We start from the raw sequence: 14,790 nt of genomic DNA, 5'->3' as shown, positions 1-14,790 counted from the left end.
TTTTGTAGTAGTCAGCTTCTGTAATTTTACAAAATCATTTAGTGAACATGTCAAATATGATTCCCACTTGTGCTTTCTTAGTCACTTTGGTAAAAAAAAAAAAAAAAAAAAAAACGTTTTAAATTGTGGAAAGTTGAGTTAATGTCACGTTCATGATTATTTTTGCCAGAAATACTGTGTGTTTATTCTTTGGGGCTTTCATATTTGGTGATTTTTATTGAATATTTATGTTGTTTGCAGAACCTAAAATAATCTTTCCAGTTGGGTTAAAGTTCCTGAGTTTAAAGCTGTCCTCATATCATAAATTTATACTTTTTCTGGTTTATTTCGAATGTTTTAAGACTCGTTTTTTCCTTCCTTTCACGTCCAATGAAGCTGCGCGCGCATGTTGATTGTTTACGACCCGAAGCTTAGCATTGGCTAACTAGCACCTGCTAACTAGCATCAGCTAACTACGATAACTGAACAAAATAACGCTGTACAATATATATCAGGGCGACACGGACCGGAAGCCGTTCATATTCCGGCAGGTACTATATACAACACAAGCCGCTTATTGAAGAGAAAAAGCAAGCATTTACGTCACCTTCTCTGATACTAGCTCTAAAAGCGGCATCAGATCCAGGATGCATTCCGCCTTTCTATTCTGATTGGTCAAGGCCTTAACAACCGCCCGCCTTTAGGCGAATCTGACCAATCACGGAGCAGCACCGATCTTTTTTTTTTTTTTTTTTTCCAGCAGCAAGTCGAGTTGGGCTGATTACAGGGTGAGTTTTTCGTCAAAGTTTATTTCCACTTCTTTAAAATCTGCAATTATTCATTGGCAAATTAAATATAACGGCCTGTCTGCGAAATCGGCTTTACGTGGCTTAAGTTAGCTGAGTTTGTTCCAGTTAAAGTGCTGCTAACAGTAGCTGTTGCTCCTCGGCGCTAACTCATGGTCCTGCGGGGAGGCATTCCAGCAGAACAGCGGTACAGTTCAGTCTGTTGTTTAATTATCCTGGTTTAAACATCTTAATGACATTTTCATCTTTCGTGTAAGTGAATGAGAAAATAAAATTAAGTTCCAAATGTTGGAAAGAGGAATAGCTCTAAAAACAAGAATTGAGTTTTTGTAATTTTCCAGGCTTGGATTTTACACAAGCGAAAAGTATGGAGCCCCGTAAGTAAATGGTAAATGGACTGAACTTATATAGGTGACCAAATTTCCAAGACTAAATCTGGGGACATTTCTCACTCGGCGTTATAGAAGGAGCACATTTATCAAACTAAAATGAAGAAACTGGGAGAGATAAGTTTACATATTTATTAACATTTAAACATTAAAAATCAAATATAAAAGCAGGAACGTGTCTCTTCACACAGTGGTAATATTACTATTAATAATAATAAAAGTAATAGCAGCAATAGAAAATTAAAACTGGAAATATGGGGAGAAATTTTGTACATATTTCGTAAGTGAGCATGCATACACATGAATAACATAGTTGGTACCTCTGTTAATGAACAAAAGGCCCACAGTGGTAACAGAAATAACTTGAAACTGACAAAACTAGTAAAAAATTGTTTACTAACAAATTAATGAAAGTCAGACACTGCTTTTAAATTGTCTCAGTTAAAATAATGGTAGCTAAAACTTATTAGCATTTTTGTGTCTGTGACCATAGAGCTGATGCACCTTTTGTCTCATCTGTCTAAAGGCCTTTGTAGTAAATTCCAGCTTCACTTTTTAATGATTTTCTTTCCTCCTTGGTCTCACATGAAGTCCGTCTTGACCTTGGAGTTCACCTTTACTTTCTGGACTTGGTTGTTCTGGACTTTTAGTGACCATCTTGAATTTGTCCATTTTCTTCGTGCGGACGCAGCCAGGCAGATTGGCTCCAGTCCTGTGGACCTTAAGTTTCAGAATAATCTGTGCAACTGTAGTCATCTTGGTGTGTCATTTTATTATTCTGTTGAACCTTAATTAAAAACAGTGTCTGATTTTTATTGGTTAATTTTCAGTAAATTTTGATTTATTACTTTAGTCAGTTTCAGGTTGTTTCAGTGACCATTGTGGTTTTTTTACTCATTAACTAAAGGTACCAACAACTTTGGCCACAATTGAATGTTGTGCATGAATGGACACATAAGTGTCCATAAATACATGAGGTCTGTATATAAAGTTATGTAGCTGATATGCAAGGACATTGTGTGTGTTTGAGATGAGTGAACTCTGGTCAGGAAGCTGATCTTTGGATCTGCAAACCCTCCTCGGTCTGAAGATCCATCAGCCACATGATCATAGAGGTCTGGATAGAACAAGAGCAGAAAAGATTCTGTGAAAAACTGAGAAACACTTAAAATACAACATATAAGACACAATTAAATAATAATATGTTTACATTTCTTCTCTTCAGCTTTGTCAGTTTTCTTCATTCTTTCAGTTTATCAGACTATCTTCCTCCCGTCTCATCTTTTATCAGTCTGCCACTATTCTCAGAGACATAATATCATCACAATCTCCTCAAAACATTAGAATGTTTATAACATACTGAAAATGTACAATTTAATAAACAAAATTAGATTTGTTTTCTTTTAGAAATTGGTTATTTTGAGATGAGGAGCTGGATTCATCCTAGTAAAATCTTAGTATAAATATTAACCTTTTTCATCAGCTGATGAAATGTTAAAAATGCCATATTTAGCAAAAAAAAGAGCTAAACGAACAGAAGAAACTATCTCTCCATCCTCAGCACTTTCAGTCCATGTTCTTCTTAATTCAGTTTTCCTGTCATTGAGTGACTCCATGTATTGTGAGAAACTTCAATACGCCCAAACTCATATCTATCTTTGAAAATACAACCCCATGATTACCAGTTAATTCCAAAACATATTTATTTACAATGAGTTTATTTTAACCATCCAGTTACTATTTCTCTCACTCTGACTAATTCTGTAGCTGCTCATTGTGCTCTCATCTTGTGTTTGTTAAGAAAAGCTTAGTTTTATTTTACCGTGAACCAAAGGTTTATGATGGCAACGATTAGCCCAGTTCAAACAAAACATGTTGATTCACATATAGCGCATCAGGTCAGCTCCACAGCACGCTCTGCTCTTCTTGATTTTTATTGGCGGTTGGCTCAGCTGTATGGAGCTAAAACTGTCTCATAATTCACAAATGCAAAAGATCCACAAATGCACAGGACGAGATCCACACTTACGAGCTCCTTCTGCTGGAGCTCATTAATTCAGACTCTTCAAAGAGTTATTGTAGATGGTGATGACTGTTGGCAGGAAAGATCTCTGGTGCAGTCTGTATTACAGCGAATCTGAAGAAGCCTCTGACTGAAGACACTCTGTTTACTCAGTCTTATGAGGGCTCAGGGTTGTCTGTAACCGTCTTCAGTTTATGAAGAATCATTCTTCTCACCATTATCTCCAGAACAGAACCAGCCTTCTCTATCAGCCCACTGCTCTATCCAAACTACGTCAGTGACTTTGATTAGGACAGAGATTATCTTTGTGCAGTTCAAGCTTGTTGCAGCTGATGACTTCACAAAAGTAAACTACGAACCAATGATCCTCAAATCCAGGCCTGGACGGCTGGAGTCCTGCAGCTGTAGACGGGTTTCTGCTTCAACACACCTGAGTCGAGTAATGAGGCCGTTACCATGGAGAACCGACTGCACCGAGGAAGTGATTCAGCTTTAGAGTCGGTGTGTTGGAGCAGGGACACATCTACAAGTCGCAGGATGCCGGGCCCCGAGTTCTGGAGTTTAGGAGCCCAGTGCTAGATGAGGAGTTAAAAAAAGCTACAGAACCAGCACCCATATCAGAAACTTAGCATATTAAAAACAGGAAGTCATTCTCCTGACTCAGCAGATGTAGGTAATGCCTGAGAATCAATGAGCTTCAGAAGTAATGAATGTTTAAGTGATTTTATTTCAGAAGAGACTGGAAAATGATGACAGGTGACCCTAACAAGTCCAAACCAGAACGCCTGGAGCTGAGAGCTTCAGATTCACCAAGTCCTGGTTTAAGTCCTGCAGGTCTGGAAGCGGCTGCACCTTCACCGGGTCACACAGCACATCTGGTGACACTATGCAAGAGAAAAATTGTACCGATTAATCCACAAACATGTATATAGAAGTAGATCTTTTAAAAAATCTGAAGTAATGATTGTCTCAAATTCATATGCATACTTAAACAAATCCAGTTATGATGACATCATCAATGCTGCTGTTTAAACATGGCTTTCAATTATAAGACGGATCAACCTGCTACACTTCAGAATAACTGTGCTACCTCCTAGTTTATAATGTTGATTTTTTTTAAATACAATGAAATATAAACTGTAATATATTCATATTTATTATGTATTGATGCTGGTTCTAGTTTGTGGGGTTATACTAATACCCACCAGCGCATGTAAGGTTGTGACGTTTGGTTATTATCTAGGTTACCATTAAAAATAACCAAAGGGTCAACATCGGTGTTCAGATCGCTCCTTCATGTAAAGTGTTAGACAAGAACCCAAATATATTGCATAAACAATGTATGAATTATCATCCACCAGTTTTCTAAAATGTATTTATTTTTTTCTCAGTGAGAATTAGTGGGCATTACTGATAATGTCAAAGACTCACAATCACCGCAGAGCAAAGACGAAACATCACCGATTGACAATAAAGCAGTAAAGGCCAGCTCCCGCTAACAATAAAATTAAAGTAATGCACATCGATGTGTATTTTGGAAATGGATACATATGTTTGCGTATTCTGCTTTGTATGATCAGTTAAAAAAATCACTGTGTTTCTGAAAAGCGTGCCTTAAGTGAATTATTACACTGCTATTGTAACAGGTGGAACCACTAGGTGTCGCTCCCTCCACACCCTGAGCTCCCATAAAAGGGAAGCTGGCAGGCTGGTGGCCAACTGTCAATCCTGCCAACAACGCCAAATGTTACAGCCACTTGTAGCCGAAGTGCAATAAACAGCCAGCATGAAATTAACAATATTTATTATTACAAAATAACAGGGTGTGTATTTGCAAGAAGTGACCCAAAAAACAATGATAAAAACAAAATAAATAAAAAAGAAAAACAGAAAATCGGACTCTAAAAGAACAGCAGGGTGCAGCGACAACTGCAAAAAACAAAAATGACCACGTTTATTAAATCACTGCAATTAAACCAATCTAAAAAACATTAAGAACACTACATACCTGTATCGCACAAACCAGCCCTCTCTGACTTACCATACCAAGACTAAGGTCAATTTAACAGATCTGGCACAGCCCTATCATATAAAAACAATATAAAAAAACAAAACCATACAATTCAATCCAATCCAGTTAAAAAATATACAAAGCCTACCTGCAGCCTCGAACAGCCACACGCCCAGGTGATGCTACCGCCGGATCATCAATAATGACAGTGTGGCCCTATAAAAACACCCCGTCAGCACTGACTTAAAATGATCAAATTAAGAGTTTTCCTCCTTACCACAAAACAAAACAAACAGTGGAACGCGTGGGCCAACACACACCTGGTCGAACACACAGGAAATTGACAGTTGGCCACCAGCCTGCCAGCTTCCCTTTTATGGGAGCTCCGGGTGTGGAGGGAGCGACACCTAGTGGTTCCACCTGTTACACTATGATAATTTATCATTTAAGGACCAGAGCTTTATAAGAATTCATAATATACTAAGCCTATTATTATCTTGAATAAATTCAACTATGTAAAAAGACGCTAGCCTGATGCTATTAGCATGCAGCAGTGCTAGCATAGGTCGGTAGCATAGCTTAGTCACCAGAGCTCTGCTGATGCGCTAATAAAGGAGTTAGGTGTGCTGAAGATCGCCAGCTTGTGATGATAGTTGCACAAGTAAATCGATTAACATTAATAACGATAATATGGAGATAAATAGCTAATATATTAGATATTTCACTTTCCGCTCCTCTGTCGCTGCCAGAAGCCAGGCTGAGGACTAAACTGTCGGTGCTTCGTCAAAGCTACAGCGTTGTTAGAATGGGTTAATGTGATTGGCTGAAAAATAGGTTACCCCGACGTGGGGCTCCGTTCATATGATTGGCTGAAACAAGGAAGCTATCTAATTGGTTGCTGATCACCCAATCAAATAGATCATTTATAAAAAAAAAACTGAATTTTGAGACATCAGGAGAGTCTTGAAATTCACACAGGCCAGAAGGAGCTAAGTGTAAATCTTGTCCTGTGCATTTGTGGATCTTTTGCTTTTGTGAATCATGAGACAGTTTTAGCTCCATACTGCTGCTCTTCTCCTTCTCTGTAACGGTAACAGTAGCGCGAACAGTTACCGTAACTGCTGTTGTTGCGCGCAACACGCTCGCTCGCGCTTTCTACTGCCTGCCATATGGAGTCTCCGGCTACCGTAATAACGACCTATAGGAAACATTTTTTCTCATTCATAAAACGCTGAAATCGGGGACTTTTCCTGGAATGGCTTCAGCCGGGAACAGGTCACCTAAAACGGGGACTGTCCCCGGAAATCGGGGACGTCTGGTCACCTAAGGGGACATGGAGAAAAAAAAAAAAAATCTCGACTTATTTTCTCGAGATCCTGCGCTGTTCTGACTATCTGTGCTCCCCATCAATCCGCATGCAGATGTCAAGTTGCATACTCAGCAGCTTTCTTACCGATACATCATTCCCTGTGGAAATTCCGTCCGTTTTATTTCGTGGAGATTACGGTAAGCTCAGTGACGTGCGGTGAGGTTCATGGCTGGTGAGGCTCTGACTTAATCAAAATCATAAGACCCCCTGCATGTTATTGTTTACATACGGAAATTTCTCGCATGTGGACAACATTGAAGGGCAGAAAGATATACTTTCACATGTCATCCATAGCCGCGCTGCCATGGTGGAATAACTCTGTTAACTCAATCAAACTTGGAAATACAGATATTAATAATTTAGTGCTATGCTGCACAGCAAAGGGAAAACCCCTGAAGTACAACTCAAAACCACCTTTCTCTCTCTGTATCGGCCAAGCTGCACGTAGACTCGTTGCGTGTAGCTTCACTTATTTACTGTATGGCTAGCTCGCTGTTAATGTCTCTTACTCTGCAGTTGTGGAGTCACAATGTCTGGGATCATGAGCGCCCCCTTGCCATGAGGCAAGAGAACTGCCTGCCTCACCTCGTATCTGTTCTCTATTTTTGTAACAAAACACATTACACACAGAGCTGGTGACAACAAACACTGTACATTATATCCATCCATCCGTCCATTTTCTTTACACCTTTGTCCCTTTTTGGGGTCGGGAGGGCTGCTGGTGCCTCTCCAGCTAACGTTCCGGGCGAGAGGCGGGGTCACCCTGGACAGGTCGCCAGTCTGTCGCAGGGCAACACAGAGACAGACAGGACAAACAACCATACACACACACTCACACCTAGGGACAATTTGGAGAGGCCTGTACATTATATACATAAGCTAAATTATGGAAAATCAGTCCATATATTAAATGTTTTTTAACCATTTTGTTCACGATACAGACAGGAGAACCTGCTCCCATAGAATGGCAGCCAGTGCAGTTAGAGAGGTTGATCAGTCCAGGTGAGGCTCAGCTTCCTGCTGCCTCACCTGCTTCGCTTCAGAGCATTTGAATGGGAAAATGCGAAAATTCAGCAATTCTGAAGAAAAAATAATCAAAATTGGTTAAGCTAAATGAAAAATAAGTACTTTATAATACAAACCACAGGGTGAAAATAGCAATATAAATTATCCTGTCATTATATTATTCCATGATAACAGGTGAGGCTCTGCCTCACCTTCCTCCCCTGACCTCACGTCACTACGTCACTGGCTCTTTGTGGGAAATAGTTTAGTGATTTTTTTTTTTGTGGCGTTCTTGTCAGTTGCTATGGCAACGAGTCTGTGTGCGCTGATACAGAGACCGAGAAAGACGTGGTTTTGAGTTGTACTTTAACGGTTCCTCCCTTTGCTGACGAGCACAGCACGAAATTAATAATATCTACGTCCAAGTTTGATTGAGTTAACGGAATCATTGTACAGCGGCAGCGCGGCTGTGGACGGCATGTAGAATAATAGTCTTTCTGCCCTTCAATGTTGTCCGCACACGCGAAATTTCCTTATGCAAACAATAACATGTAGGGTTATAGGGGGTCTATATTTGTAAATCTGATTATGATTAAGTCGGTGCCTCACCAGCTATGAACCTCACTGCAAAGAGCAGAACATTCAGTCTGCTGCAGTAGCATGGCTTTAGGTTTAATGTTTATTTTGCGATTATTAATAAGTGATTGCTGTGATATGAAGACAAAACTATAATTATATCGCTGCCCTTTACTGTATGGCTAGCTGGCTCGCTGTTACTGTCTCTTACTCTACAGCTCCCTAGTCACAATGTCTGGGATCATGAGCGCCCCCTGCCATGAGGCCAGAGAACTGCCTGTCCACAGAACCAGCCGTGCCCCCTCTGGACTGGGAGCTATTGTTTTTGTTTTGTTTGTTTTTACCTCTGAGTGGTTAACTTTCTGTTATTTCTATCTCTGTTTGATACAGGAGGGGCTCCCGTTCATTCTGTCTCCCGCGCTTTTTTCACCTTACAAAGTTTTATCCATCTTTAACGCTTCACAACGTGTTTTTCCAAGCTGCCTTTAAACGCAACTTGAGCGCTAGCTACTGCTGCAGCTCCTGAACTACAACACCTAAACTTTTCAAACCTGGACTAGGTTATTCTCAACTCATAGCAAAACATTTAAAACCATGTGTGAGATTTGTGAAACCTTTATGAGATTTGTGAAACTTCGAGAAGGGGTGACTCCAGGTCTCTTTTTGCATCTCGACCACATAAGAACTGAACTGCTCCTTCTCTGAAATTTTCATTATTTTACTGTTAGCTTTTTGTTTTCTCTCATAAAGATGCTGAAGGTAGTGAAAAATTAGCTGAAACTGCCTTGTATTGAAGTTTCGCAAATCAGGTAAAAGTTTCACAAATCACAAAGTTGGTTTTAAATATTCTGCTATTAGAGCAGATTAATCCAGTCCAGGTTTGAAGAGTCTCAATGTTGTAGTTTTTTAAATAAAGTAGATAAAATATGCTGAAAGTAGTGAAAAATTAGGTGGAATTGGCCTTTAGCCATTTCCCGAATCAGAAACCAACTTCAGCCTCGTGTTATTACAGGAGTTTTATTACACTGTTTATTGAGTAATGTTATTATTGCTACTCTTACTTGAGTAGATTGATTTTACATTTAAAGAAATAGACTTTAGCAATTGGAAACATTGGATTCCTAGTTTTCTGCAGCAGATGAGCTAATGTTTATGCCAGTGGTTTCCAAACATTTTCTGCCCCCCCCCCCATGGATTACAAATGGCTGTCTGGTTGAAACGACACGGGGGCAGGGGGGCATCGACTTTTTTGGGGGCAAAATGAATGTAGTAACCAAAAGTAGACACCAACATCGGTAGCCTACAAGGTACTTGTTAAGCTTAAGGTTCTGTATTGATATTAGCTAGTCACCTTTTAGCTAACATTACCTGCATCCAGCAGCTTTACTCAACTCAGTCGGTTAGTTTGGAGGGAAAAACTGTGAAAAGTTCTTTGCGTTTTGCTGGTTTGCTGCCGTGATTCTAACACAAACCTATGTAGCTCCGCCCAGCAGCAGCAGGTCTCCTTCACAGGTGGAAACCCAGCGCGAGCATGTTGCGTTTAAAGGCGGCTCGGAAAAACAGGTTACAACATGTTAACAACGGATTAAACAGTTTTAACTGCTGATAAAAGTGACAGAGGACACAGATATGGGAAGTGTGGAAGCCTCTACTGTATCAAATTGACATAGGAATAACAGAGAGTTGGCCATTCTAAGGTAAAAACCCAGCGCATACAGTGTCATGTTTTTTTTTTTTTCATCCAGACGGCTTCCCGCGCCCCCCCTGCAATGACCCACAGTTTGGGAACCTCTGGTTTATGCAAATTAGAGGATAATTACACAACATTTTAGACATGTCATTGCTTATATCCTTTTTTTATTTTGTATTAATAAACGGTTATTTTATTTGAAATGTTGCATAAAGGTTTGTTTACTCTGCCACCCCAAAATAAGCCAGTGGTACCTGCAGTAAACCTCCAATATGGCTGAATGCCAGCTGGTGGCTGCAGCTTCTGCTGACATTTTCTCCCAGCAACATAGACATTTCTTCCTAGACTGTGTTGTCCTATGGCTTTGAATAATGTCTGTGTTTTCTTTCAGGATAACATGGAGGAAGGTCAGGACTTTTCCCTCCATGGGAAAGCGGTAGTAAATGATGCTAATCTGAGTAAGTCTGATCGTCTGATCAAACCTCATTTCTCCCTCCAAGCTGCTTGACCTTCCTGTTATCTCCAAGGTCGAGGACAACAGGAAGGTCCTGATCTTCTCCAGGCTTTCTGAAAATCATTCAGGACTTTTCTTTGGGCTCTGTTTGCTGTTGCAGCACCAAACGTGTGACATGTCCTTTCCTCTTATCCATAGTTTCTGAGCTGTCATGATCTCTTTTCAGCCCGAACGTTTTTATTTCTCAGAAGTTATCAGAGGCGGTGGCGAAACCTCAAGCTGCTCCCACATTCACCGACATTCTGTGCATACAGTTCAGGTTTCATAGATTGCCTACATTTCTCTTGACAAATTCCTTCTTTTCCCACAATCCTAACGGATGCTACCTAGTTAGCTGAGCTAGCAGAGCGTCTCTGCTGTTTCTCCTCCTGCAGGACTGCTCACCTGTCTGAGCCGCACAGAGAGCTGCGCTCACACGTTGTTATCTTCATATTATCGGCTCGGTGTCAACATCGAGCCGTTTCCCGCAGGTCTGTTTCCTGCCGAGCCGTTTTCTGTAGCAACAGGTTGTTGCTAGGTAACCAACGAGTGAGTGAGGTAGCCTTTCCTCTGCCTACATCCCCCAGAATGCTGTGCGGTTCTGGGTCTGAGTTCAGTGAGATTATCAGCATTCTATCAGATGTATTTCTATCATTATTGATCACGTGTCGATCACGACACGTAGCGTCGTTTTATCGCCCAGGTCTAATGTGAGCAATGAAAGTCCATCCAATGACCAAATACAATGTTGGCAACAATGTTTGAAATGTTATAATCAGCCCATTGTTGCATCCAAATAATATGATTGGTCATTGCACACATCCATAAAGTAGTAATATATGGCATATTGAGCAGCTCTACCAAAATCTTATTTAATTTTTTTCACCAGGAATGATTTTTCTTACCTCTGTCCAACTTTTCTGCTTCCAGGAGACGAATACTACTGGAAGCTTATTGCAGACTTCATTGGTCCTCAAACAGGGGAGGGACTAGACCTGAACCAGGGGCCATGCAAGAACAGACTGATGATCCAAGTTGGACTCCTGAGGGAGGACAATAATTTTCCCTGGCTCGCCATCACAGAGTGGCTGAAGAAGATCTTCCCCGCCCATCAGTCAGCTGACTTCCGCTGTTTGATTGAAAGAGGCATTGCAACAACGCTGAGCCTGGGCATCGAAGCCAGGTTTGTCTTTCTGGATTCAGATGTCAACTTCAACTTCGTTGGCCCAATATGCGACAGTATCGGAGTGGAGCGCCAGCATCTTCTGGAGCTCAGGGATTTCTCAGAGCGGGCACGGTCCATCGAAGTCACAAATGGACTGATTGTCGAGTTGAGCAACTTTGTTGCCAGGGAAAAAATTTCCCCAGTAGTCATTGTTTCCTGGCTAAGAAACTTTAACCCAGAGTACTGTAAGAGTGGGGCCATTCAGAAAGCATACAAGCTCCTCCGGTCCAGGATAAAGAAGCTGAAAATTTACTGTCGCAACTATGAAACGAGGAGTCACAGGAAGAATGCAGCCATTGAAAAAGTGCTTCAGAGTCCGTTTGAACTGGTTCCGAAGAAATTACCAAAATTTTTTGTAAAGAAACGCCTGAGAAGAGAAGATTACGAAAGGGTTACAGTCAAAGAAGAAGACGAGTGCTCAGAAATCTCCCAAGGCGAAGGTCCTGAGGCACGCAGGGAGGAAGTAGGAACCACGCTGCAGAGAGGAAATGCTGACGCGGGAGGCGAGGATGACGGAAAGACATCCAGCTCTGACTGCGGAGAATCCCTGACCCTGCTGGACATCGCCATGCTGTCCGTCCAGAAGCTGTCCAGCGTTTACGGCGGGAAAACTGAAGCGTGTAAAAGCGTTTCGTTGGATCTGCTGAAGAATCACTACGCTCTCACCTACAAGGAGCATCCAGCCATGGAAGAGTTTGAGAAAAAGGTGAACAGTGTCCGGAAGGAGACTTCCCTCGTGCACCCGGTGGTGTTTTTAAACTACAACGCTAATTACCTCGTTGATCTGCACGATGCGGTGGAGGCACAGATCATGAGCTTTGAGAAAGAGATCATCCTGTCCACAGGAGTGAAACTGGGCCGAGATAATCTTCCCAAGTTCAAGAACTTTGTCAGTTTGCCAGAAAGCGCCACGTCACGTTACATCCACATGGCCTGTGATATCCTGAGCCCGATCAGCCCGGAGAAACCGAACTACAGAAAGCATTGGGTGGCATTCTGTGAGGAGAAGGGAAACCCCTCCAGACTCGCTGTAAACCAATCAAACAGACTGAATAACTACTTTGAAGCAGCAGCAGGTCTTATCCACCATCACAAGGAGACGGCTCTCTTCTTTGCAGATCTGCTGTCAATTGCCAACGACCCATGTCCGAACATCATCCTGGAGAGCGTTGCAGCAGACGCAAATGACTCCATGATCCAGAGCTTCGTGTGTGTCGTGGCCATAATTTACTGCAAGATTCTCGGCCCCTATTGGCAGCTCCTGAAGAGCGGAGGAGAGTATGCGTTCTTCAGTCAATTCCTGCTGTGTCTGTACCAAAGGTTCATCGATTGGTCCAAAGATCCCTCCACGCTGCTGGCACCGGAGGAGGACAGCAATGTCTTTCTGCAGTTCCCGCTGCAAGAGAAAATCTTCACCGGGGTGTTTAGCTTCTGTGGCGAGTGGCACACAAACCGAGACCTGATCCGAGCTTGTCTGAAGAGGACCATCAAAGTGATTGCTGCCGTCACTGAGGAACACTTGAAGAACTTTTTACCTGGAGGAATGTTTTCCCAGATCCCTTCCACTGATGTGTGCTTGGAGTTGGTCAGCTGCACGTTCTCCGTCTTGATGGCAGAGTATCCCTTCGGCCATGCGTATCCATACAAGAAGAAAAGGCCGGACAAGCTGTCCAAGAACTCCTCAAAGAGCCAGCTGGACAGCTCGCAGGAAGACGAGGGCATATCTGGCAACAGCTCTGATGAAGCTTCGAGGAGCAGAAACGGCTCCCAGTTCAGCCAGAAAGAGGAACAAAGCCCTCAGGCGAGAAAAGGTTACAGAAGAGTCCCTGAGGAAGAGCAGGAGGAGAACATGGACAGGGACTACATTATCGCCACAGTGACCAGAAATGGAGGTCCCTGCAAAACCCAGCAGGACATTGAAAAGATGCTGCTGCGCTTTGATGGGAAGTCGCGACTGGAGAAAAGGGAAGGGCTTCGCTGCGAGATCCTGTATCAGAAGATGGTTCTGAACAACACCAACCCACACCTGGACCATCACTGCCTCAACTCCACCCAGATGGCGCTGAAGCTAAAATTTGCTCTCCCTCGTGTCAAACCTGGATACTCGCTGGTGCTGGCGCCCAGGAAGACCAAGCTGAGGCCCTCCGGCCGGCGCGCTGCGGAGGACCAAGCAGCTCCAGCTGCCGCCGCCGGCCTGCTGCCGTCCGGAGAAACGAATCCAGACTCTTCCTCAACGGAGGTCGGGATCACCAGCTGAGCTGAAACCCTACAAAGACTTTCTGTGTTGGAAATGTGAAATTTGATGCCACTCCATGTTAGCATGGAGCCGCTGCAAACATTTCAGGATATGAAACCTTTACATTTGGGAATGTTCCCAATGTGTAGTTCAAACTTGTTCTCCTGTGTCAAAATAAACATTTTCAAATTTTTTTTTATTGATTTTGTTTAGGTATTCTTTACAACAATAAAATGTTTTGAGGAAAGTTAAACATTTGCAGGAAGTAAAGGGCTTTCATTGGGCAATGAAGGCTAAGAGCTTAAAGGTGTTTGTTTCTAACTTACTCTGCAGTTAGAACAGCAGGAGAGCAACAGAGCGATTTTTAGAAGTGTAGATTGAGACAAGGATGAAAACAAGAAGACTGGACAGACCTGTTGGAATCGTTTAGAAGTTGTGGGAAGACCTTGTAGGATCATTTTGGTGCTGTTGGGATCCAGTATGTGGTTCTGTTGGTTCTGTTGTGATCCGCTCCTGTGTCACTGGAGCGGATCACAGCTGCAGGGAGTCTGGGCTCCCTTGGAGACAGAAACTCGGAGTAGAGCTGCTGCTCCTCCTCACTGAGGAGCCAGGCGAGGCATTCAGGCCACCTGGGAGGAAACCCAGAGGAAGACCAGGACGATGTTCCCCTGCTGGGAACGCCTTGGGATTCCTGGAGGAGCCGGACCAGGAGGCTGGGGGAAACCTGGGTCTCCCTGGCTGCCGACCTGCGACCCCAGACTAAGAGGAAGATGATGGATGGAACCGACTAAAACAATATATTCATATTTTTTCCTAAAATTCTGGATGGGATATTATACATTTTCTCATTTGATTAGGTCATTGCATTACAACCCCAAACTTTAACCAAAACTCTGCTGAAATTAAAATGTCTGTTCAGATATGTAAAATTTTAAAAACAAAGCTTTCTCTTCCAATTTCTTTAGAGGACATTATAATAAATCTGGTT

The 14,790-nt window shown here is 42.4% G+C and overlaps 2 protein-coding genes across 3 annotated transcripts in view; one reads left to right on the top strand and one right to left on the bottom strand.

Moving 5' to 3' along the window:
• fbxl6 (F-box and leucine-rich repeat protein 6) overlaps positions 1-671 on the bottom strand; it is a 28,011-nt gene extending 27,340 nt beyond the window's left edge. For both annotated transcript variants that reach the window (XM_016665597.1, XM_007541275.2), the window contains exon 1: positions 587-671. The gene's annotated coding sequence lies outside the window, so the exon portion shown is untranslated. The remainder of the gene's footprint in view (positions 1-586) is intronic.
• Positions 672-674: 3 nt separating this feature from the next.
• LOC103130006 (uncharacterized) lies at positions 675-13,998 on the top strand. Its single transcript, XM_007541277.2, has 3 exons — positions 675-767; positions 10,240-10,306; positions 11,272-13,998. Exons 2-3 carry the CDS (start codon positions 10,246-10,248, stop codon positions 13,821-13,823), a joined length of 2,613 nt encoding a protein of 870 aa, XP_007541339.1. The 5' UTR covers positions 675-767; positions 10,240-10,245; the 3' UTR covers positions 13,824-13,998.
• The last annotated feature ends 792 nt before the right edge of the window (positions 13,999-14,790 follow it).

This window comes from Poecilia formosa, unplaced genomic scaffold (assembly GCF_000485575.1).
Source record: "Poecilia formosa unplaced genomic scaffold, Poecilia_formosa-5.1.2 Scaffold598, whole genome shotgun sequence".
NCBI lineage: Eukaryota > Metazoa > Chordata > Actinopteri > Cyprinodontiformes > Poeciliidae > Poecilia > Poecilia formosa.
The sequence above is the reverse complement of the archived record's forward strand: the minus strand, read 5'-3'. Positions and strand labels throughout refer to the sequence as shown.

What these genes read in the sequence shown, in the direction of transcription:
- LOC103130006 (XM_007541277.2), top strand. Translation starts at nt 10,246, where the DNA reads ATGGAGGAAGGTCAGGACTTTTCCCTCCATGGGAAAGCGGTAGTAAAT. An exon ending in AGTAAATGATGCTAATCTGA is followed by an intron (nt 10,307 to 11,271) that starts GTAAGTCTGATC and finishes TTCTGCTTCCAG; the next exon opens with GAGACGAATACTACTGGAAG.